Source organism: Rhopalosiphum maidis, chromosome 3 (genome assembly GCF_003676215.2).
Source record: "Rhopalosiphum maidis isolate BTI-1 chromosome 3, ASM367621v3, whole genome shotgun sequence".
NCBI lineage: Eukaryota > Metazoa > Arthropoda > Insecta > Hemiptera > Aphididae > Rhopalosiphum > Rhopalosiphum maidis.
In genome coordinates, this window is record NC_040879.1 from 37,372,696 (window position 1) to 37,400,385 (window position 27,690).

At 25.3% G+C, this 27,690-nt stretch overlaps 2 protein-coding genes across 6 annotated transcripts; both read right to left on the reverse strand.

Moving 5' to 3' along the window:
- Nucleotides 1-589: 589 nt before the first annotated feature.
- Nucleotides 590-15,431, reverse strand: LOC113557123 (cytosolic carboxypeptidase Nna1-like). Of its 5 annotated transcripts, none has more exons than XM_026962444.1 (14): nucleotides 15,320-15,431; nucleotides 10,571-10,718; nucleotides 8,761-8,936; nucleotides 7,993-8,094; nucleotides 7,635-7,861; nucleotides 4,739-4,885; nucleotides 4,504-4,642; nucleotides 4,298-4,411; nucleotides 4,099-4,209; nucleotides 2,676-2,845; nucleotides 2,058-2,217; nucleotides 1,745-1,972; nucleotides 1,531-1,622; nucleotides 590-828 (listed from the first exon to the last, which is right to left on the reverse strand). In XM_026962444.1, exons 2-14 carry the CDS (start codon nucleotides 10,647-10,649, stop codon nucleotides 645-647), a joined length of 1,929 nt encoding a protein of 642 aa, XP_026818245.1. In that variant the 5' UTR covers nucleotides 10,650-10,718; nucleotides 15,320-15,431; the 3' UTR covers nucleotides 590-644. The 5 variants fall into 5 exon arrangements, with proteins under 5 accessions (XP_026818245.1, XP_026818244.1, XP_026818246.1 ...); XM_026962442.1 differs by having other exon boundaries at nucleotides 645-828; nucleotides 7,933-8,094; XM_026962443.1 differs by lacking the exon at nucleotides 15,320-15,431 and having other exon boundaries at nucleotides 7,933-8,094; nucleotides 10,571-10,649.
- A 6,570-nt stretch (nucleotides 15,432-22,001) lies between these two features.
- On the reverse strand, nucleotides 22,002-25,975 carry LOC113556934 (diphthine methyl ester synthase). Its single transcript, XM_026962171.1, has 5 exons — nucleotides 25,717-25,975; nucleotides 24,718-24,951; nucleotides 22,485-22,605; nucleotides 22,288-22,428; nucleotides 22,002-22,226 (listed from the first exon to the last, which is right to left on the reverse strand). Exons 1-5 carry the CDS (start codon nucleotides 25,849-25,851, stop codon nucleotides 22,036-22,038), a joined length of 822 nt encoding a protein of 273 aa, XP_026817972.1. The 5' UTR covers nucleotides 25,852-25,975; the 3' UTR covers nucleotides 22,002-22,035.
- Between the last annotated feature and the right edge of the window lie 1,715 nt (nucleotides 25,976-27,690).

A 27,690-nucleotide genomic window follows, 5' to 3' on the forward strand; every position in this document is an offset into this window, starting at 1 on the left:
GAAAGTTTCAACTTTAATGATCATATTTCTTGTTAAAAACAAAAATTTGATTTTGGATTTTAAAATTTCAAGTTGATAAATAATCCATATTATATAATTAGACTTCTGGTATAAAATATTTTTCTGAAAATTGTAAGTGTGTTTTATCAGATTAATAATTATTATATAAATATGAGATATTAGCTTTAAGTGCCTACAATCAATATCATTAACATTTAATATTTCAAGGTAGTATAGCGAATGACTACAAATAACTACATTTAAATACCTAACTGAATTATAGTATATTAAATATTTCTTTAAAATTATGTATAAATAAAAAAATATTTCAGAAAAAAATTAAGTTTTAATTTTAAGGAATAAATGCTCAAAATCTAAAAAAGAAACTTACTATTTGAAAATTTAAAAATTGTATCTATTAAATTTTTAATTATTTTTATAGTTAATTATACTTTTTTTTGTTCTTGCTATAACAATAAATAAGGAATAATTATTTTGAAGATACAGACTTTCATTTATCTTAGAATATCATAACATTGTTCAACATATCTAAATAATAATCAGAAGATAAAATAAATTACCCTGTAAAGTTACAGATTAGAACATTGAAAGCTTTACAAGTAATTACAATAGTCAAATAACTATTACGGCGTAATAATTTTCGTATTACAATCTTTTGATTTTCTTTTTTTTTTTCTTGATTTTCGTTTCGGCACAACTGGTGTACTGGGAGGTACAATAATTGATAGTTGCGTCAGAGCTGTGACATCTTCTTCAAAACTCAACTTGTCAACAATTTCTTCACATACACTCGATGAGCTCTCGTCACTTTAACATATAAACGTAAACAGTTTTCAATCCAAGATAGCGAAATTATTATGCAAACATTTTGAAAGTTATCTTAAATATAGTAATGTATATTTATGTGAATACATTAAAACGTATTAAGTATAAGTATACCTACGCTATATTATGTTTATGTAAATATGTACTTTAGTTCGAATGTATCTATATAAATATAGATAACAATTGAGGGATAATACAAAATAATATGTACCTACTATTTGGCATTGTCTTATGTAGTATTACTTATGTAGTTAAATTACCTATAAAATCTTTTACTAAATTCTTAATGAAAAATTTAGTAAATAATCAAAAAACTTTCAAACGAATGGAAAATTGCGTAATTATAAAATTAGATACAATAAATTGTCTTTATTGATATGCAAAGTATTTTAAATTTTAAAAAAAAACTCTTTTATAAATAATAATTAACTATCTGCTAAAATAATAATAAACCTATTCTTTTCATATTTTTCTGACCAACTAAGTTTAGAATAATATAGTCATGAATAATTGATTAATACATCAATGTTGTAACGATTCCTTGCTGTATTTAATTTATTATAAACTTAAAATATTTTTCAATTGTCTAACAAAATATTAATTTTGTATTAAAACTTAAATTTTTAGACACTAGATTTGACTTTATACGTCAACGATATATTTTATACATATTATAGTTTTTACCTCGAATAATCGGATATATCTATATTCTTTGGTTGTTCCGCATTGGAGCCTTGTTCCATTAGTCGGCTGCATATTTTCAATTTCATTCTTTCCTAAAAACAAAAAAAATCCGAAAATAATTATTATTGTTATTATAAAATAAATATTTTATAACTTCAGAATGTGATACATTATATATATTTATATTAAAAAAATAAACTGTCTAGTCACAAACATTTCGAGGATCCTCGTTATAATAGTCCAACAAGGTTTCACAAAACGTCTGTCCAATATCTTCAAAGTCTTTGATGGTGAGATGAGTATTCGCTCGAGAACCAAGAGACGAACCACAAAATGATGCTTCCATTGTATAGCTGTTTTCGACACCCATCAGCCAAACGACTACACGAGCCGTATTTTCCTTAGAACGCTGAATGTTGAAATTGCAATCTTCAAACGAAAACTGCGGCGTGACGGTGTGTACATAACACAATAAATGACGTTATTTTCCCTATTCTTTTCGCTGAAATAAATAAATACGGCTATACTTTTTCCGGAGCGTTTTTGTGTAACAAAAGTGGGAATATTTGCTCCTGTAGTTTTCTTCCTTCGTGGCCTTTCCCTTCACATCCATACATGAAAATGTTTGACTTCCTCGAATGTGCATGCAAATCGCAAAACATCACTACTTGACGTTCTTCAATTAATCTTAAAATAAAGTATAACATTCATACCACATTATATATACATTTATCGATTAATATCATAGTTTGTGTAAGAGTTAAATTATTAAATCGTTTAGGAAAAAAACTGGAATAATTTTGTACACAATAATAAAATTTCAGTTTTTAAAAAGCTTACTATTATATAAGAAAATAACTATAATAATATACAAAATATATAAGTTTTATTATAATAAAAAAGTGAACAAGTGAGAACCGCTCTATTATACAGTAGGTGCGAAGTGTCTCAATGTATGTGTTATATTTAAATTAAATATTTAGGAATAATGTTCCTGTTTAAAATGCATAAAAGTTGTATTGAAAGTTATAATCTATAAGTCAATTATTAAAATTTAAAATAATCACACTGTGTGTGTATACATTTAAATTAAGGGTAAGTATATAAATACATTATAATATATTACATAGGTACAAAATAAATACCTTCGAAGCATAAGTTTTGTATGCCAAATAACCGGGTGGGCATCACGAATAACGCTACGATATTGTCGATTTAAGTCCCGTCCATTTAAGGAACATCTACTATTACCAACAACTACGCCGTCTGGATTCAACATGGGTATCAATTTGAAAATAAAACGATTTCGTAATTCCTATAACATATTGTATTAATTTAAAGTGCGTTATTCTATAAGTGTAGTAGTTATGTTGATAAAGTCTTATCCTCTAATCGTGTATACGTGCAAAAGTAAGCTTTAATTAATACTTTGTTTAAAATAGGTAGGTACCTATATTGAAAAAAAAAGGCTATTGGATTGAGTATGTTGTACCACTTTGGTTACACTTAAAAATCCACAAAAAATTCTCCACTGGGTACTTACCCATAAAGCTAATGCAATTGAACATAAAATTACGTACATTTTAATATCATATAATTAATTTATCAAGAAAAACTACGTTTTAACTTAAACATAAGTAACAACTGTTACAAGTCACAAGTTATCAGTTTATAAAAATCTTTTAATCGTATTTCTGATTTATGTATATCATTAAGAATAGTTAAATTTCAAGTAAAAGTTACGGTAATCAGTTACTTAATTCATTTAAAGCTACAAGTTAGGTACCTACTTACCTAATTATTTTTGTTTATTTTTCAAGAAAATAACGACAGTACCAAATTTTTGTATGGACGTGGAATTAATGAAAGATATGTATTATGTAAATTAAAAACTCAAACTTAAAATAATTGACATTAATTCATTAAAAATGTAAAACATATTTTACTACAAAATATTACAAAGTATAATAAATAATATGGTAATATATGTATGTAATGTCGAGACATTTTTGATTTTATTTTTAGAATTTTAAATCTCGTTATAACTTATTATTTTCAATTCAACCACAGGTTTTTAATTGTATTATATATTTGTATTCTGACTTAGCCTAAAGGCAATTTAATAAGTTAAAAAACAGAAAATTTTAACATAATCCAATATTTAGTTGTACCAACTTATAGGTATTAAAAAAAATTGCTTTCAGATTTTCTTCTACTAACATAACATCATCTGCAAATATCATGCACTATGTAACTTAATGCTGTATATCTTTCTTAATTTTATTCATTACCAAGGAGAACGGAAAATAACTCAATGCTGAATTCTGTGAATTCTGGAAAACCCCTACAGTCTTATGTTTTTTAATTCTCCACATTTACTCTCATCATTAATACTTGACACACACCTTCTATTACTTTAACATATGCATCCTCGATTTCCATTTTACAATTATTATATATATATATATATATATATATATATATATATATATATATAGAAAGAGAGAGAGATAAATAGAGATAGTCAATAAATAATCTAAAAATAAAATGTATCTATATTTAAATTACCTTTGCTTGCAACGAGTCACCAGTTAAAAAATCAATAAATCCTTTCATCATCCAAGACGATGGAGTTTCAGATGGATGGACACGTGCTGTTAAAACAATCACTTTTTTTTGCTACAACACATTAAAATCAAATACATGAACAAAAACATCACTTTGAATTTTGATACAGTGATAATAAAGAATAATAATTAGAATATACTTTGGGATCTTCTTCTTGACAAGGCTCTGTTACAGTCAAGTAATGCACATTATTACCAGCTAATGTTCGGCACAGAACTCTCAGCTTTGTAAACACCGCTTTAACTGGATCATCCTAAAAATATAATTTACATTATATGAAGTTCATTCATAAAAATTAAAATAAAGTTATGATAGCCAATGTCATTTTAGCTAATACGGAATCACCTTGAGCTTTATCAGGTAGTCTTGTAAGTTTGTATATGTATATGGATAGTTGTAGGCCAGGTATACAGTATCCATATCGTGTGGGAACTCTAAGAGAAATGAAAATATGTAACGTGGGTTATCCTCACTATCACCATTTCTGAAAATACCAAAAACAATGATAAAATAATACTAAAAGTATCGATGTACTTTTGAAAATTGTAAATAATTAATAAACATTTAATCATAAAATTACGGTGCATCGTTTTTGTAATATGCGATGCTTTCCCCGCAACGTCTCCAGCCTATGTTTTTTTGACTTGCATCTTTAGTTGAGTATAACAGCGGTTTCATACCAGCGGTGAAAAGACTTTCAGACTTATACATATTGACAATAGAAAATCTAAAATAAACAATAAGTACTCATTTTAAATAAGTACATTCATTTATTCTATATTTATTTGAAAATTGAATTTATATATAGGCGTGTGTGTGTGTGTGATGAGTGCCCAGCTAAAAAATAAAATACCATAAGTACCATAAGTAAATATATCTGAGATGAAAAGTCCAGGGAAAATATGTCTAGTGAATATTATTCGACAGGAAAGTTTAACAAAAGTACATTTTAGCAAAAATGCAAAAATTAATTTTTTTATTAAAACAAGAGGTATATTTTGAATATAATATCATAGTATTAATATTTAATCTATTTAAGACATTTAAGTAATGTATTCATAATTTTGCCAATCACAAATTACATAGTTGAACCACTTATAATGTCTCAGAAATTCAAATTTTAACCAAGTAACACATAAAACGAAATAATACCATTAAAACTCATTTATTATGCTTTAGAGATTATGACAATTTTATTTATTTATTGAAAATAAATTACTCGTGTAATATTTTTTTTTTGTACAGACTTCAATAAAAGGTTCTAAATTACTTGAATTTTCACTTTTAAAAAAAAAAAAAATTAATAATAATAATAAGATAGGATACAAATAATGAAAAATATTTTAATTGTTCAGCTTTTTTTCTAATGCAGTGGTTTTCAACCTTTTTGGGTCCACGGCTATTTTTTATTTTGGAATCAAATATACGGCTCCCATACGAATAATAAAAATAATTTTAAAAAAAATGCTTACAATTTTATTTTTAGTTTATACTACATACATATTTTGATAATAACCGACGACGCCCCCGGGAGCCGCGACGCACACGTTGAAAACCACTGTATCTAAGATATAGTTCCAGATCTTCAATCGTTCTAATAATTTTTTAAATGACAAACAAATTCGTTCGATTAAAAGATTTTTCCATGGAGTAAGCCTTTTTTATAATGATAAATGATAATAGTCAACACACTTCTTTACAAATTTCCTATAAGAAAAATCTTTACTTTTAATTTGTATTGGTCATTATTTAAACAAATGATTTGCACGAACAGAAGATTATGTTTTGATAACTTTGATTATAAATATATTTTATTGAAATGAAAATTATTTTAAAATAATTAATTTTACTTTAATTTTTGTTCCTATTAAATTTTTAAATTTTTGTTATGTGTTGTTTCATGCGTGTAAATATGGTTGTATCGTCTTGTGTTATTTTTTGTTTTTATTTGTTTTTAAACTGCAGTATAGTATCTTGTGTATTACAGTACACAATGTACACATATTATATAGTTAAACTCCAATTATCCGAACGCCTATCAATTAGACGATAAAAATATTAACGGCTTAAAAATGTATTTTTTTTTTATTTTAAAATATGTTTTTGTATTTATAGCTAATTCTTTTTCAGTTAAATATAATAATAAAATTATTTGTTTATTATTACAAATTTCAAATTATATTGCATACATATTATTATATTAATAACAAATACATAATATATTATACAATATATTCATACAATTATATAATTTTTGATATGTCTTATATCAATCATCCGGATATTTGTTTATCCGGACCACCCTTAACATTAATTAATTCGGATAATCGGAGTCCTCTGTACATATAATTTTTTATCTGTTATAAAAAATTAATTGTCTTCCTATATGTGACTTTATAAATGTATAATACATAGTATGTATTGTTAATATTACGATATTCTTCATCTATTTTATATATTTTTTAATATTATGAACTTTAAATTTACTCATTAAAACTTAATAATTAATAAATTAATAATGTGTTTATTTAAGAGACAATTAATAATAAAATATACAATAAAATGTTTATTGACATTTTTACTAGGCGCCTACCTACAATTTAAAAAGAATGCTGCTGGCCCACCAAAATTAAATCACAACAACATATTGTAATCTCTATAGTAGTATATTGAGCATACGAGTATTATATGAAAGTATCAAACAATATAATTGTAGAAATCTAGTTTTCAAATATTATGTACATAAAGTTCCCCCCCCACTTAATCCGATTGACTTCAAAATATCACCAAACAATTGTAAATAATTAAAAAACGAGTTTTCCAAATAATTGTTAATTTTTTTATCTATTCACGAATTTAAAAAAGAAATAATCTTCATTTTAATGATTACATAGGTAGTTTTTTATGTAATCACATATTTGATTTTTTTTTCATTAAATTAGTTAAATATAAAATAATCAATTTCTATGCTAATTTAATTTAATTTTAATACAAGTTTTTTTTTTATCATATAAAATTAAAGTTTGTAGTATGATGAGGTAAATTAATAAAATGCAAAAACTAATCATATTACTTGTATATTTTGTGTTATGACAATTTTAAAACAATTATATTTATTTAAGTGAAATCAAAATACATAAATGTGATATTATTTACAACTAAAAAGTAGTTAAATCCTATGATACAAATATAATGCGTAATCAAATTACAAAATATGCAACAATATTATATGCATGAACAAATTTAAAATGTGCAGTAGGTATAAGCTTTTATTTAATATTTGATAAATAACAATATTAAGCTAATTAATCAGTATTCATAAAAAAAATTTGGTAGTAAAGCAGGTCTAACTAAAGGTCCCAACCCACTATACTATTCATTTTTTTTTTTTTATTAGTAATTAGATATTAAAAATATTATTTTCGCTTACAAAAAATGTATTTGTCTTAAAGTTTTTAACGAAATATTGTACTTACCTATATTTAATGTTTTTCTTTGTATTTTCTATTCGAAAATAGAACCATTGGGTATGTCGATTTGTATACATATCTGATCTTAGTGATAACTCATAATACGTACTGGTTATTTTGACAACTTTGGCTAGGTTACCGGATTCAAATCGTGATTCAAAAATTAAGTCAGAAGGGTCTTGGCTACTATGTACTAGAGAACATGCACTACCACCAACGGCTGAACGACAAAACTGTAAATTATAAAAGATCAAAAATTAAACTTGTATTGGTAAAAAAAGGTTAGGTTAGACCTAATACTTACATAATTCACGCTACTAATAGGATAATATTTAAATATTACTTCTCCTGAATCTTCACCTACTTGTTTTGGTTGTATTTCTTTGCCTGTAAACTTGTATAGAGGCTCTTTTTCTGAATATGACGCAGACGGCGGGTGAATATGAATAACAGGATCGTCTAGGACCTAAACCGATAGTGTTAAATTTAATTATTGAACTTATTACTTCAAAGTTCAAATAAAAGAAATTGCAAAAATAAAAATATATATAAATTAAAACAAGATAGTGATTTACTATAAAATCGGTTAGTGTTTTTATTACAAACATATGCATATAATATATAATATATTATATAATACATATAAATAGGTAAGTAGAAATTTTTATCTACTTTTAAAATTATAAATGTATAAATTAACATATATATAATACAATCAAGATTAAATGACATTAGAATGAAATATAAACCATTTTATAAATAATTCAAAAATACACTCTCAATATACAAAAAATGTATATTAATATTATATATTTATATGTACAAATGTATTAAACAACTATATAGTATACAAATGTATAGTTTAAATAGTTAATTTTAACTAGATATTTTAAAATATCTACTATAAGGTATTTTTAGTAAAATACTAAAAAATGTCACATTGAAAATAAAGTAGATGAATATTAAATAATTTAAACATAGATAGTAAAAATGAAAAATATGTCGAAGCATTATTACGTAACTACTCGTGAGTTAAGAATATATCTAATCATGTGAAATTGAATATCTGGGCTTGCAAGTACTGAGTACTTGATAAGAATTCATAAATACATTGTATAGTTATTTTTCTCACTTGACACTCCATTGGCCATCTTGCAGCTTGGTAAGGACAATCTACCTCTTTCATTAACGGATAAACTTCTTTAACGTCTCGTAATTTAGAATCAAACTGCCTTGTGTCGCCGTCCGCGTTTATATCAATTTGACTATTTCTCAACGTACGATTCAGCAAATTGTTTAAAAACGAACCTTAAAATAAAAATCCGCGTGTCAAAAACGAAATATTAAAATAATATTGCTTATATATTTTTATTTAAATTTGATTTAATCTATTTGGTTTTTTTACGATTAAAAGAAACAAAACCAGCCTTAAAATCCTCGCCAGCTGTCATAAATTGGAAAAAAGGAATAACTAATTATAATAATTTATAAAAATAGTAATAGAAAACTATTCTGTATAATAAACTCATTATTTTTTTTTTTTTTTTGTCAAGTCAATATATTATATAATACCTTATGTAGGTAATGCACCTGTGCCCAATAAAAAATAGATTACATTACAATATAATGTATCTACGCTGCATATAAATCGTGTTCAAAATTGTTATAACCACCCGTGAAAAAAAAAAATTATACAGCAACATTAATTTTGAAACTTTATCAAACGGTTTATGCGCTGTCTATTATCACTGTACTATAATACTGAAAGTAAATTTCAACGACATTCAAGACATCAGAATTCGTTTAAAATACTGCGTGTAACTGTTAGGTACTTATTATAATATATTATTATTACTCGACGTGACATAATATATCAGAAACTCAGGAGAATAATATTATATAGGTATAGGTTCTTAAAGTGGATATAAGTTTATTCGTAAATTGATTTCATTTTAATACTGAAATATGAATATTAAAACAATGGCATTTTGGCATGTAACACGAGCCATTAATCAAAAACATAACATATTGTACACGATGATAGCGTCATACCTATTATATAAATTGAATGAGTTTGAGAAGATACTGCACAACATTTTATCGTGTGATGTCACGAACTCAAGAAACAAATAATAAGCTAGTATAATATATACCTATTTTGATATAGGCGCATAAAACGACATAAGGGTTAAATTTTTATTGTATACGGCGTTTGTTAACAACTTATTAATACTTTAAATGCAAATTTGGTATAACATTAATAACATAAATACCGTATTACCGACATGATACTTATTGCAATATCAGAACGAAATAAAACAGTGAGTATTGTAGTGTTGTATTATTTATCGTAGAATACAATATATTATTATAAACATTTATTATACATAACACCTATTTTTTCATTGAACAAATTTACGAAAATTTCAATAATATATTCGAGACTGTATACATTATATCTATATTTGTATAATAAGTGAAAGTCACATAAACACAATTGTAGGTAGGTATAGAAATTAGGTAGGTACCTACCAAATGCGCAATGTACTGCCGAGGATCATTTAAATGTCGAATCATAATTGTTTACGAGAGACAATTTTTGAGTACGTCTATTTTTCAAATTTTAATTTTAGCATATCAAACTGAACACGCATCGATTACGCACTGTAATAATAAACTTAAAACTACGTGTATAATGTATATTATGATGAACATGCCTGCGACGTAACGGAAATACAACTAAATAATATTTGAGTTATGCAAATATTTCAAAAAAATGTTTTACGAGACAATTACAACATTATTTTTTAAAATACTATCGTCTGTACTCATCGATCGCACAGACGCGCGTGTGCTCGGAAACATTATTATCATTATTGCAGTTAACACGAAACATAATATTATTATTGCCGAAAAAAAAATAATAATAATAATGATTGTACCTTTCGTACAAATCGGGAATAGCGACGCTTGCAAGTCTCTGACCTGTGCCATGTTAACGTCCGTGTTGGCCCCATCCATGGTTTAAACTCGCGGCACACCGCGTTTTCACCAACATTCGTCCGGTTACTACGGTGACACCGGTATAGACTGTGACCAATCGATAATATTCTTATTATATTATGCCGCTGAGTTTGCAATTCGACATAAGCAATAACAGACTGTATTCACAACAGTGAGTACCTATAATATTATTATTCGTGCTTACTGTCTAGCATAATATGTATAATGTATATACATGATAAGTATACGTGTATAGTGCATGTATAGCCACTGACTACTATAGTATACACTGTACAACCCTTTTGCACAAACTCAGTAGTTACATGTAACGCGCGTAAACAACAAAAAAATACACGGTAAAAAAAAATTGTCGACCCGCTTTTAATTTATATAGTTTAACGACCGCGTGTTTAACGCGCAGACGACAGACATATCTATCAATGTGTAGCGATTATTTTATTATATAGTTCGTACATACCGACTAATGAAAATAATAATAATAATAATGTTTTCGCTTTATCCGTGTAATATTTTGCCACCAAAAATTCACATTTAAGACTTAACTGTGACAAAACACAGACAAATGTCACTGAAATTTCGGCTGCACAATTTTCCTACTAAAAAATTCCTACTACACGTTATAATTTTATAATACACGCATTGTCGTCTTTAGGTTTTTACCGCTTATAGGCACTTTCCATCGAATTCGTGGTTTTTCTCTCCCTATCTTTTCTAAAATCATTAAAAAAAACTACGATTAAAACATATTTGATTATACTATTTACTATAATATATTATATACAAAAATAAAAATATACATTATTAATAAAAATTAAATTGTAAGTAGGTTATCTTTTTTTTGCAATTTACAAATTAATTCTATTGTTCATCAAATTTTTTTCTCGGTGCAAATGCATCAATTAAATCATCAAAATTAAGTCGACAAAAAATCCGCTTCGTTATTCAATATTCCATATCTATTGCGCGAATTTTTTGTTATACGTGTATTGGTATGTATATTGCATAAGACGAATTTTTATTATGCGTTTTTCGCAGTTTTTAATTTTTTAAATAATTGTATGGTATACACGACTTTTTATTGGATTAGCTTTCAGTGTAAATTAGGAAATTCAAAATATTTTATTAATAAATATTGTTTTCATAATATTTGGTATAAGAATTTGTAGGTATATTTCATCCTAATTAAATGTCAATTGTTCTGTTTATAAATGTTGATAACGTCTTTATCTACAGTGATTATGATATTAATAGTGTCTTTACCGACAGAACTCAAATAAATAATAACTATAATTGGTTAGTTGAAGTTATAATACGATCTTGTTTATTTCGAGTATATTATTTATTTATTATGCGTACCAGGATTGGTATTTTTTTATATATATACCTACTGTTACCTAATTTAGTTAAGATAAAGAAATATTAAAAACGCAAAAAGTTAAACTATCCTTTTCCTATCGCTTGTAAGTCTATCAAAATATTTTGGGTCATTTGTATGGCGTTATTATGTTAAAAAGACATTTTTGGTTATTTTTTTATGGTTTTTAGGGCATTTAAATTCCGGTCCTATTTTAATACCTATAGACGTTATGACTTATAATGTAGGTATAAAATTGATTCGAAATTATTTTCACACGATTCTACATTTTTATATGCAGTTATACATAATTTTAGTTGCTTATCAGAATCAGATACGAGTACTTAGTTTATATACATCAATTAATTAATTTAAGTAATATAAACATGAGTCGTTGGAATTATAATAATAATTATATAATGAAATCTACTATCTAGTATAAAACAAGCACGTTTTTCAAACACCTATTAGTGTATTATGCGTATAAACATTTAGCAATACAACAGAATATTGGTTGATAAAGATAATAAAACTTATATATAATATATTATAGTCACTGTAAGAATTTATTTATTTAAAATACATTTGTGACAAATATTAAATTATGTGTTTAAGGCACGCACTAATGAATTGCTTCAATACATTATTATTTTCTACTTATACACAAAAAAGCATAAATCTACTGTCTACTGCCATGCTATAGGTATGTATTTACTACTTCTCTGACTTATAAACTATCACTTATAACTTATAAGTATAGGTACCTACTAAGTTAAATACAAACACGCAATCATGCGATTTTACAATTATTACTGATTAATAAATCATGAATGTACATTTTTATCGTCAACAGAATCATAAATATTAATTAGAATTAATTTTGTAGATAATTATCCATTTATGTAAATATAGGAAGGATCGAAATTCTAATATCTTTGAAATATAGTAGACAACCTCATCAATGTGTATTACTTAAAAATTAAAGCCTTTAACTTAAAGGTATGTATATTTAATATTTTTCATAATATACATAAATCAAATCATTTAAAAAAATAATTTAAAAAAAATAATATTAATACTTTTAATGGCTTCTTCTATCATCAGTTATTTTTTTAACACTCAGTAATTGTAAAGTATTATTAAGTCGAAAAATAATAAAATGATCATAATAGTATTATAACAGTTAGCCATTTAAATATTACAAGCATTAATAGTTATCGAAAACTACTAATTACCATATAATGTAGATACTTTTCAAATTCGATACCTGTATTTAATTTTTATACAATGTACTTTTTCCGTTTCCCTCGTTAATAGTTTATAAATTAGGTAGGTACCTATTAAAAAAATCGGGTACTTGCTTTGCTGTTGTAAGTGTTAAATTTACTTCGTCATTTATTATAGGTTATTGTAATGGGTGTGTTAAATTTAAATTTAATGATAAATCAATAAGTGTTTATTTCAGTGTGGTTTCCGGGGAAGGGAATACCCCATGTAGAAAAATGTATACGATACTTTTACTTCCCTATATCAGTATATCACTTATTTCTATGGTATACCCTCTGAAAACGTACGATACCCCTTGGGATAGAAGATCTGAAGTCAATGCATACGGAAAACGGTTTTGAAAAAGTATTGTCTATTAGTTTATATTTTAAAGGATATTTTATAATATTCTAATAGTTTAATAATAGTTTTATTATATCTATTCTAATATTAGTATAATACTACTAATACTTATAATTTTTATAGTAGTAATGCCTTAGGTTGAATGAATAAAATTAATTGCAAATATTATAGTAATTAAACCTAGTTTTTAGTGAAAAATGAACAAGGTAAAATTAAACAAGAAAAAGAAGGGTGGGCAAGTGGATACTGCTCTGCTAGCTATATAGTAGAGACGGAGAGTAGGTCACTATAATGGATGTGTTATTTGAAGAAAAAGTTATTAAAAGTTATAAAAATCTTGTGTTGAGTTTTTTAACCTTAGGTATAAATCACAAAAATGTTATGAATTTTCAACTTCAAAATTCCTAGCAAATTTTTGCGATTTTGACATCTTTCGTAAACATTTTAACTTTAAATCCGTATAAACAAAAACTGTGAATAACGATTTTTGATTTTTTTTTTCTACGATAAGTACAACTTATAAAAAACCTTCTATTAAATTTTAAAGATTTTTGGAAAGCCAATTTTTTTTATCGGCGTTTCAAGAAAAAAAATTTTAGAAAAATCGAAAATTTCAATGGTCTATCTAACATCAAAGCACTATTAATATTCCAAAACGTGATGACAGACACAAAAAAAAAAATCACACATCATTGTAAAATCAATACATTCATCACTCCGTTCAGAATCTAAAACGAAATATGCAGAATTAAATATAATTATTATTTAAATTATAAAAACATAACTAAAATCTTTATTTTTCGATTAACGGATTTAAATATCTATTTTTGACAAATTTTGAACTTAAAATTTAAATTTAAATTATATATACCTGATTGTATAATTTAAACTTTCAAGTGGTTTTGTTAAGTTAATTAATGGCATTTTATAAATTTTAAAGTTAAAAATAATTAATTTGGAAAAAATTGATGTCGAGATACTTGCGAAAAAGAAAATTGGGACTAAGTATTTTTAATATTTTATTAATTGCAGTAAGCACAACTTACGATAAATCTTGTTTTAAATTTTCAAACTATTGAACAAAATGTATCATATACAAATCGAAAAAAATTTATTAAATTTCAAATCTTTATAAATAGTGCAAAAAAAGTCAACGTTTTTAAAAATTAAATCATGTCAAGGAAAATTAAAATCTCTGTTATTTATTAATTTTCAAACAAAATCAATTTTGTTAGTAAAACTGGATTTAGTGTCTATAATATTGTTTAAAACTTTTCATTTTTCCTTATTTTTTTTCTTTGTAGATGATTTTAAAAGTCTTAGAAATTTACTCAAAAGCGCCAATTAGATAAAATTTTCTATCAGAAATCACCCTTTAACATGATGATCAATGCATTTTTTCTACTATTGAACGTTTATATAATTTAAAAAAAACTGAATCTTTATAAAAACATTACATTTATTGCTCCACTCAAACTTAATTCGTAAACCAGTAGTAGACAGTATTATGTAATAGTTGTAATATTATGACTATAAAAAAATATAGATATAGGTAGGCACTTTCTACATTATATTATACTTTAAAATACTTTAATTCGTGGCCTCGTGGGTAAAGTAATACAAAAGTATACATTATATTTTACAGACATTTGCACAGATTATTTTTTCTAAAATAGGTACTTACGTTAAAAATATCATAATAAACAAAATTGCTGTTAATAAAGTTTCAATGTTATTTTCATTTTTGTATAACATCTAACTCGAACAAAATCTATTGAAGCCACGGCGAATATGAATTTTTTAACAATATACATTAATTTAAAAGGTAAATGATAAGAAGACTGAATATAAAATATAAAGGACGATGGTTTCTTTAAAAATGTTTACGGTTACGACTTGAATGAAAATCGTCAATTTACATTATACATACAACTGACTTAATGGCTTAATAATGGTTACGATATATGCGTAGTCTTAATGATAATAATTATGTTTAAGAAAAAAAAAATATGTAACATAAACGTGAAGTATAAACGCGATGTAATAACTAATTTTTCTAAAACAATAATATAACAGTTTAAAAGTTAGAATATAGTTTTAAATCATTTGTCATTTGTTTAACATTTGTATAATATATTTATGTTTATAGATATTATACATTAAACATATGTATATAATGTTTAAGTTTTAAAATGAACTTACACGTTTAAAAATATAAAAATAAATTGTAATGTACAAACTTACAAACTTTGAACATAAAATTGATGGCCTATCTTTTCTTTTCTTTGGTTACATATAATTCCTAGATAGATTATACATAGGTACTATAATTAACTAAAAACACGCACATTTGCAAAACCAACAATATTCAGATTTGCAAAGAATAGCGATTTTTTTTTTGAGAATTTGTGCCCGATTGTTAAAACGGATAGTCGGTAAATACTGGTAATTGAAAACTATAAAATAACTAAATAGTGAACACGGTCCATATCATACATAGGAATAATATTCACTGTCATAATGTGATGTAAATAACATTTAAGCAAAGAAGTATTTAGAAGTATTATTTATGCCTCCGTTAATAAATCAATAGCAAATTAACACAAATTTAAACTACAAGTATAGGAGGTACGTCATAATAACACTCATAATGCAAGATATCCACGATCCATCTATAATATATCAATTGCCTATGATCTAATTACTTTCTAAATATTACCAATATAAATATGGGTAGTAATTATTAATAAGTAAATATAGACACCTATCTCGGCACGTACTTCACGACCTACACGTCTATATACATGATACTACTACAATACCATAATGTCCTATACATAATATTAATTTACATTCAACAAAATTACGACCTGATAAGACAACGTTTTGGGGGCAGCGAACAATAATAGCATCTGACGAATCACTTTCTTTCTAAAATTTCATAGTTTCATACCTTATAATAAAAAAATAACGATATTATTTAGTAGTAAGTTATTATTTAAATGTTTTCAATTTCGGAAGATTTAAAACCATAGAAGGAAAGGTGATGTTTCAACTGTTATATTATAATATTATCACTCTTATCTCGATTTTAGATTTTGAGCCATACATGAATGACGTATTGATTTTTTGACGAAGTATGTTTTTTATTTTTATATCTAAAGACACTTTCTCTAGTAAAGAAAATACTTATATTACTAATTTCAGATAGAAAAGCAACTGGGATTTAGTTTGTAGGTAGGCTAAAGAAAATTAGATAGGCTATTATAGTTATAAGGGGTATTATTGCTCTGTTAGTCTGTTATACAGTCGGTATCAAGTGGGTCACTATAATGAGCATAATAAATTTTAATTCAATGAATATATCATTGTTTAAGAAAAACTATTCTGAGAGGAGACGGTCTGTCAGCGTATGTATATATGTATAATGTATATTATAATACATCTATCTTATAATACGTTTTTAATACAGGCAATATAACTTTTAGTCATTTATTTGATTACAAAATACTTGTAGTTTGTAAATTATCATGATTTTGACGAATTTAAATGGGATATTGTATATAGTTTTCAAGAATTTTTACTCAGCAATAAATTTTTCATCGTCATTATAGAAGAAAAAAAGTAAAAAAATTCAAATTTTTAATGTTTATAAATAATTCAAAAAAACTCAAAATATTTAGAAATTTATTTATTTTAGCCAATCTGAGTACAAAATAATTAACATACATAAATTAAAATATTCCTAAGACCCATCTGGACATATGGGATCCAGCTCTGGGGTGCAGCTAAAATATCTAATACTAACCGTATCAAAGGTTTCAATCCAAAATTTTTCGAACAGTTTCAAAAGCTCCATTTTACATCTCCAATAAATCTCTCCACTCTGATTTTAAAAAAAAATATCAACTGTCACTGAGTTAGCCAAACTACATTACAAGGGTTTTAATAGCCGACTAATCCAACACCCAAAACCTCTTATTACTAAACTCTCATCCGCAACTATTCCAGGTAACCCTAAAAAAAAGACTAAAAAGATAGTGGTGTCGTGAACTACTAAGATAAATTGAAAAAAAAATGTAAAAATGTGTAATATAGTTTGACTACGAAGTACCTCCAATGAGAGATCTCTTCACTCTGTTATTCCTGTTCTATGTATTATTATATAAATTAAGCTTATTGTTAAAATTTGTAATAGATTTCTAAATAAAGAATTAAATTTAAAAAAAAATAAATAATTAAATTAAGATAAATAAATAGGTAATCGATCTTATCCTAATTCCTAATTAAATATATCATTTTTAAATCTTAAAAATGTGCCAACAAAAATATCAGATTAAAAAATTAACGAACCTAGAAAAAAAAAAGCCCCGGAAAAAAGGCCCAAACAACATTCATCGTAAAAAAAGCTCCATCATAAGAAAAAAGGCCCCGTACCAACTAAATGCATTATTACTTATTTTATTATGATTTACATAATAAAATATAATCATTACAATTTTCTCTATGTAACACTTCTTTAACATTTCTATAATAGTATAGCTGCAATCTGCATTTAACATTGTTGATAATTGTCATTTGTCATTTGTACCTACATAATTTAAAAAAATGTTGAGGATAAAAGTTTTATTTTTTAAATACAAATGACAATTATTTTAAACTTTAATGTTAAATGCAGATTGCATTGATTGCAGCTATACTTTTAGGTGTTAAAGAAGTGTTACATAGATAAATGAAATGATTATATTTAATTATGTAAATAATAATAAAATAACGAATAATGTATTTAGTTGGTACGGGACTTTTTTTCCTATTATGGGGCTTTTTTCCGATAAATGTTGTTAGGGGTTTTTTGTTCAAACTCAACTAAATTATTTAAATGATTATACATTTTTTTTATCTAAATATTTACTATTATAATAATTATAATACATAATATTTACAAATATGTTGTTATTTATTTTTCAATTAATAATATTAAAAATTATATTTGTTATTTACAACTACCTAGTTAATAGTTATGATTTTTAATAACTAAACTATATTTTATATTGAAAAAAATAATTTTTGTAAAATTTAAATTCATTAGTGTAGCAAGTCAAAAAAGAATTTTAAATTGTATTTCAATTCAATAAATGTAGGACTACGTACTCATACTTATAAGTATTACACACTATCAATAATATTATATAGTACCTATACCAACATTTCGAATGTTACATAAAATACATTTTGATTTATTAATATCTTAATATACTGACTATTTAAAAATTCAATTTACTAAGAACTTGTGTTTTTGAGCTACTATACCCACCAGCGTTTGCAAAGTGTGTTCCGGGACAATCTCGAGAGTCAAGGGTTCCACCAGATGTATGTGATAGTTGAGAAAATTATTTTATATTATATTTGGATTATTTATATTATTAAAAATTATTTTATATTACCTATTTAAAAAAAGGGTCCTACGTAACACAAACTATTTACTAAGGGTTCCGCTTCAGTGGTCGTAAAAACTTTGAAACCGCTGTACTACACGAATGCACTGTCAGGACACATACAGCTATATGTATTCCGCGTATATAGACCTCTAATGTATCAAAAATCGAAATAATACATTGTGTTTAGTATTTTATAATTTATTTTCATATTAATATTTCAAAACGGAACAGTCACGGCCTGCTTGGCATTCGTCGACCATGTCGGCCTGGGTATATCCCAACGATGTATGCCTAATCGAATTTTCAGCAATTACCTATTGGCTATGCATCTCACAGCGGTCTAGGGCATTCCCACCAGGTGCTATATTTCAAACGGAAAATAAGGTAGAGCCTAAAATATCTGATTTTAGGGGACATACTTATTAATTTAACTGTTAACTTTGAGTTTACAAAAAAAAATTCTGTGGAGGTTGTAACTACCAAAATCCTCCCTCTTTTATGTACTACTTGGCACTTACCTTACACATTAATATTATTTATATTATTTGTTATTACTTACTTATTTCTGCAATCAAAACTAAAAACACATTATAAAACTTGGGAATTGGGACACACATTTGTCATTCAGGAGACACACTTTGATTTTAAGAGGACAAACAAATGTGAACTTCAGTTAATAAAAATTAATTTAATTTTGGTATTCAAACATTCACGAAAAAAATTTTTTCGAATTATGTTGAAAATTATTTCACGGTTCTAAAAATCTAAAATAATAATATAAACACTTGATGAAAATTTCAAGTTTCTGCGCTTATTCGCTTTTAAATTATAACAAAATATAATTTATCTAAAACTGGTTTGATTACTTTAATTTAATAGTTCCCGTTTTTTAAAATTTTTTATGTTTAAGTTTTCACTGATTATTAAAGGATCTCCCGAAGGCTCGAACCAACTTAATCTACTTTTCTATCAGAAACCACTCCCTAAATTAAATATCGAAGCATTTTTACGAGCACTATCCTTAAAGGTGACGACAGAAAGAAGGAAAAAGGTGAGCAAGACGAGGATATTGCTATGCTGTATGGTATAGGTATGAAGTGAGCCATTGTGGTTGACAAATTAAATTTTAATTCTATGATGTATCATTGTGTACGAAAAACTATTCTAAGCGGAAACAGTGTACTGGTATAAATCTTATTACTAAGTATATTTCATGTTATGTTCTTTAAAATTATTTTTAAATAGGTATCTTAATCAATTAATTTTACCAATAGTAAAACATTAGGTTTAATAATTTTTTGTCACAAACATTACATTTTAAAATATAATAATAAATGAAAAAGATTAATATCTTCACGAATAACGTTTTTAATTTATTATAAAATAATAAAAATATATTATTATTCATATTTTAAACATGAAATTTCGTCCAAAATTTACTTAAAAATTGAAATGTTGATAAAAAATTATACATAATACATAGTTTATAGATTTTTGGTTTCTGTATGAAAACTAATGAAGAACTTTGTATTAAATGTTCAAGTATTAACTATAAAAATTGCACAATTTATAAATTGTCAGTTAGATAATACACAAATTTTCGTAGTTTAGGACGAAATTTTTAAAAGTTTGACTTAAATGCTAACAAAAATTAACTGTGCCTGTATTTAAAATATTTTTATTTTTAACTATAAGAACAATTTATTTGGGATCTTACATTTTCAAGTTATTTTTGCTGAATGAAACTTTTATAAACATTCATAGAAATAAATAAGTACAAAAACATTTTTAAATTTCAAATGTCTATATTATATAACTAAAAAGAGTTGAAATATTTTGGAAATTTTATTATGTATAGAAAATAATCATATAAACCAGCGGTTACCAACCTTTTTTAGTTACCTATGTGAACCACCAATTTTGTAAAAAATCTTTGAGGTTCACTAATGACTAATTATAGTACACATATATAATTATTCATACATAATAAAACATATACAATAATAATATTTCAAATATAGATATACGTTAGTAATGTTAATATTATATGGTCCACGGCCCAATTCTACGCTGCCCATAGCCCATGGCTTGGAAACCACTGATATAAACATTTGGTAAAAAATAAAAATGTTAATTCTCTACGGTTATTCATTCTTGAGCGATACCAAAAAAAAATTGTTTGAGTCAAATCTTTCCTTAGATTGTTGTTAATTGCTCAATTTGTCCCTCCTTTTTAATCTAGTTCAGCCTATACAATATAAAATCTATTATTTATTAGTTTTTAGTATGTTACTTAAAAAAAAATATATATATATTGAGTAGTCAGTGATGTTGATAAAAACTAATATGTTAATGTATTATTAATGTTTGCTAAAATCAGTTTATGTCATTAGGTTTAATATTAATTTAATTGACTTAGTATCAAACTTAAAGGAAGAACTTATTTATCTGAATTTATACATTGATTTTTACAATACTTCAATTTTCAAGTAAATTAGCATTTTTAAAATTTAATATTATACATATATCTTTATTTTCTTTACTCTTCGCACCCAACTATATATGGTCAGCCACTTTAATTCAACACCTCTAAAAAGCTATATCTCCAACTTCAGTTTTACACAAGCTATTTTTGTGTCATTAAATAGTTAAAAATGTTATCATAAAAAACCAACATACAAACCCAAATAATGTTTTTCTATATAATTTTGATAACATGACCATTCAATTAATATCAAAATTACCAACAAAAAATTTGTAAGATAGAGATCAAACTTGACAGTATAACATACTTTAAATCAATAATTTGAAATACTTGGTACTTAATATCTTAATATTATTAAATTAACTATAAAAAGTAAAAAAATAAACTTTTTCAAAAAAAATATTTTTTGTTTTTAATTGTAAAAAAAATATTCAATAAACAATTTTAATTTACATATTAACCTTATTAAATATTTAATTATTTTCTTTCAATATAAAACTGTTTAAGAAACTGTTCTTCAAGAGGATGTAGTGTACCAACAATAACGATTGAATGTAATGGTGAACCCATATCCACATTGGCCATTTCAGCTAATGTGCCCGCCAATATTTTTTGATCTGGCCATCCAATACGTGCTGCACCTACACACAAACTTTCTCTGGTAACATCTATGAAAAATGTACAAAAACATAAATAACAAGTATTTCATATTTAATTAATATTACTAACAATTTTCACCATCAAATTCATTACTATCTATTATTTGTAATAGTTGTGAGCATGCTTGTTTTACTTCCATAAATCTTGATGGCTGATATTCTTTTTTCTTTTTTGTAATACTTTCCCATGTTGGTTCTTTTACTTGAATATCTACAAAATGTCAATTATTATAGCTAATTTTGGATTTACAACATTTTTTGACTCACCGAGTAAACATAAGGTGTGTAATCCATTAGATTTGTTTTGGTTAATTTTGTTTAAGAAACTTGAAGGTTTCCAATTATCTGTCCAGAAAGGTATAGACACTGTTTCTCCAAAATGATATAACTAAAGTAAAAATAATCATATTATTAAAAAAATATATGGTTATCAACAATTAAGATAATTTATATGTAGAACATGGATAATTTATTTAGACATTGAATATCTAGAACTTTAGCTATACAAAATGTTTGTAATAAAAAATACTTTTTTTTATTACAGATATATATTCTAATTACAAATATTTTACATAAAAATTTAAATTACATAAAATGTAAGGTTATTTGAAAATATACATAATAAGTGAATATAAAATAAATAGAGAAAAAATAAGGTAATAATAAAAATTTGAAAATAAAAATGCTTGTCTAGTCAGAAATCGGCATGTAAATTTTCTTGATTTTCAATTTTTAGAAATGTATTAATTGTATGCAATATGTATGCATAATGTATTTTATTTTAATTTTCATTTAGTGAGATAAATCTCTGAAACCAGAGAGCAGATTTTGTTGTTTGGGGTCTTGTTAAATTCACATTGGCTAGGAGAAGTGCAGTGAAGATTTTAAGAACTTTATCTTTTATAGTTAATTCACTATAGAGCTTCAAAAAAAAAAATTATACACATTTTATTGGACGTTTTTTATGTTTTTCAGCTTTATAGCTTTGTAGTGAGTTAACAAATTTAAATTCTGAAATTCGTTCTATAGTTTCGGTAATCTACCACGCTAAAATCTAGCAAAAAATAACTATTTTTTTTGAAAATTTTTAATCTCACATTTTGTATCTACTTGATAATCCTTTTTTAATGAGCTATCGACCAACAAGTTAAAAATAGAAATTCTGAGACGGTTCATGCCAATGTTTTTGTGGATTCAAATTGTTATACCACTTGGGTGTAATATCGGATCTCTCTTATTGATATTTTATGTTAAAGCTAGCTTAATTATCAACCTACTCATTACAACTGAGTTACATTTTTATCATTTTCCTATTTAACAAAAATTATTGAAGTTTAAAAAATTCGGACTTTTTTCATTTCAATTACCATACTTACTTGATTAAAAATAAAAAAATAATGAAATCTAATGTTTTAAAAGTTAAAAAGTAGGTATAAATATACAACTAGCTTTATAAAACGTGTAAACATTTATATATATTTTATACATAACATTTTCCTTATTTGGAAATAAAAAGAAAATATTTCAAATAGAATGATTTTAATAGAAAATAAACAATATATAGATTTACTAATATAAAAATTATATAAATAAGTAAAGAAAAAATAAACATAATAATTATTCAAATGTAATTAATAGCTTATTAAGGCTATAAAATATATTTATGTTGGATATAAAAATATAGTTAGAAAAACATCAAATTTGCAAAATTGTGACTAACTTTGGACTTAAATAAATTCTAGTCCTTAATATTTTAATATTTAGTTTGTGTACAATATGTTTGTTATGTTATTATTAGATTAATATTAGGTAGATTTTTTTATTAACAAACTGGGTACCGAGAATTAACCGAATAATAATGTTTGTTAAAACCGAATCTCGAGTACTGATCAAGTAACAATGTCTGTTAAAACTGAGTCTCGGGTACGAGTCGAGTAATAATTTACATAAATAGCATGTACAGTGTATTATTCGAGTAAAAATGTCTGTTAAAAGTTAAAACAAAGTTTTTTATAACTATAATAATAATTAATAAATCTGGAAAATATTAGTAATATAGTATCTATAGCCATGGAAATATCCTATTTTTTTTTCTACCATTGCACAATAATGCAAAATACTATTCTAAAATAATAAAAATCATATATAATATATTTTCATTTGGTTAATTGCGGACATACATTTATTTTTATCATTAAATTAGTCAGTAAGCTGGGTAGTACCGGTTATATTCCAGAGAAAAAATATAGTATTACACCGAGTACCGGGTACTGTCTAAGTAAAAATAAAATAAATATTATAATATTATAATATTAGTTAATATTATTAACTTTTAATAACACGCCAGGTAATGAGTATTGGTCGGGTACTGAATATGATATGATATGATGGCACTCATATTGGGTGTTTGGACTCGATAATCGAATACCCGGAACACCTTTAGTTATTATTATAAGTATGAGAAAGGTAATATAATTTTATTATTTAAATATTAACTCACTTGAAGTCCACAACATCCTATAGCATTCATAATAGAAGCATTATGAATCACTTTAGTCTCAATGTTTAAATCTCGTGCTCTTAACAATATGTCAGCATGAGTAGTTGCACCAAAAGGATCACCAACCACAAGTAAGACTACATTGTCCTCGTTTGCTTTGTCTAATATTTCATCTGCGCCTTGTTCAACTAGCTCTCGGTCTGCTTCAATCAATTGCCTTTCATAAAACTCTTCCTATACAAAACATATTGTATAATTTTAACTATCATATTTACATTTGTATAGTATAACAATGTGTATATGGCAGTAATTTTTGTTAAATTTTGGATTCTTACATATCAATCAAACTACCTAAATCAATCGCAAATTAACTGGACTTCCATGATTGTGTTAGTATATTAAAAAAAAAAAAGCAGAAATGTTTAATAACTTTACCTATACATAATACTACTATAATTTGTAATCACATTATTAATGAATAATGAGATAATACAAATCACCTTTTTATATTTTAGAACACAATTTAAAAAAACAAAATGGTTTATATGATATTCTATCATAAAAAAAATTAAAAAATTAGTCTGATGAATTTTCAGTGCAGGTAATACGCAAGTAAAATTTTTCTGGTATTAATAAATTGATTTTTTGAATACAATTAAAATTATACAGTCAACCAGTACAAACTGAAACAATGTTTTACCATTTAAATTCATAAGACTTGGTCTCCGCAATAATTATTATAACTGAATGTGCATGACTCAACACGAATAGTTGAGTATTTAAAAATGTTATATTATTTAAACAAAATATATTTACAATCTGTAATATTATAATATACAATAAGTAAATTTGGTAGCTTAACTGAATGTTTATACAAATAAATTACATTTTAAACTCTGTAAATGACAGATTAGGTTTAATTTCATTACTGAAAAACAATAATTAATATGCATCCAAAAACTACAGATAGTATTTTAATACTTATTGATATTTACCAACCAGTTGAAGTTTGTTTTCTGGTAGTATAGATGTATACGATTCTAAGTACACTCGTTTAGCACTTCGAACGATTTCGAGGCCTCGAACTGTGATGTCTTTGACGTCCCCTAAACCTACTCCAATGATGTAAAACATCGTTGTAACAACAATTTGAGTATATTTTGCTGAAAATAATTAACTAACAACTGAATAGCAGAAGTGACTTTTTTTTTGAAAGTATCTGTATATCACAAACTCTCTCGTAATCGCGCTAGCCGGGTGTGGGTTATCTATTGTGACTATCACATAGTTATGATGCACTGATAATGACAACCACTACTACGACTTTTAAATACGGTAAAAATTATTTCTATTTTCTATAGTTTATGATAATTTAGCAGTTTTTTAAAATAAATCAATTTTTGATATTTGATTTATTGTTATTGCACCAGTGCAGCAAATAACTACAGCTCCGATATTTTATTATTACTATTTACTACCACATAAATATACAAATATACAACTATCTCGAATGGCAATTGTTGCGAATAGTAGCCTCCTACAATATAAGTTATTTCCTATTACACATTAACATTTAACATGATACTACATCATACCATTACAACAAATCAAAGTTTATATGTTCTGTGGTTTATAGGTTTAATGACTATAATCATAAATCTTGGCAACGAATTACGATATTATCATAAACTAATCGTACAAATAACCATATAAATATCAATTCAGATTTCTGAAAAATTCAGAACATAAATAGTAAATACATTTTAAAAATATACCTGGAGGTAAAGTCGTAATTTAAATATTTAAATATTGGGGGAGGGTGGCTGATCAAATTATTCAAATTTACACCAAAACAAACCCGTGGGGACCGTGGGGTCACGCCCCCCATGACATCGAGAGGGTGGTATGATGGATCACTATTATATTATAAATTTATACCTAGGTACTCCCATAATTGAAAATATAAACTTAAGTAAATAGGTACCTATTAAATTCAATTAATACAATTACGAAGTACGTCAACTTTAATTATTATGTTACTCGGTACTATTGTCAATAAGCTATTATAATTTTGATTTGTATGAGAAATATAATTAAGTATTTACTGATAGTGAATTAGTATTTAGATTATCACTAGTACAAGTTCATTACAATATAATTACTTAATTACTTGTCGGTTAAAATGAGTCGCGTGTTTTGTATGTTGAACCGAATTTAAAGATGAACCAATTTTAAATAATCAAATCAAATATTCAATTCACATTATAATCACATTTATATTCAATAAGCTACTTATGTTTGAAAGCAGTGTATAAACTAATTAAATAAAATGCAACTAGGTATCCCAATTACAAGAGTAACAGAGCGGAAATAATAGTTTCAGCTTTAAAAATAAAAAAAATATATACCTACCTAGCAAGTCTACTCAAGGTCAAATTAGACTATATCTATCCTAATATTGTCTATTGAAGAAAAAAAGTAATAGAAGATTTACAAACCCTTAATTTTATAATAGAAGGTAAATAACAAAAAAGTTTGTTGAAAAAAAAAACAATGATTTTATTTAAAAGAGTACAAAGAATGTGGGCAAGTAGGTACCATTCGCTACTATACGAACATAAATTTTAATTTTAAACTATTTGGTAGTTGATAGAGATAAGAAGGATTTAGATGTGTCGTCCAAGGTCTGACGGATAATATGGGTAATTAAGTTACAAGAACAGTTCATAACGACTATACCTAAGTAAGAACTAATTACTAATAAGTAATAGTAATATTATGGTATAATGTTGTACGTTGTATAAGTAATAACATTAAAGCATTTCTCGTTAATGCTATACATAATACATAATAAACAAATAAATGTATATCAACCGTTTAACATGATCTACCTATGTGTAAAATGTGTAAATGTTTATATATAAATCATAATTAATTATAATTACATTTTATTTTATTTTTGAATCCAATCTC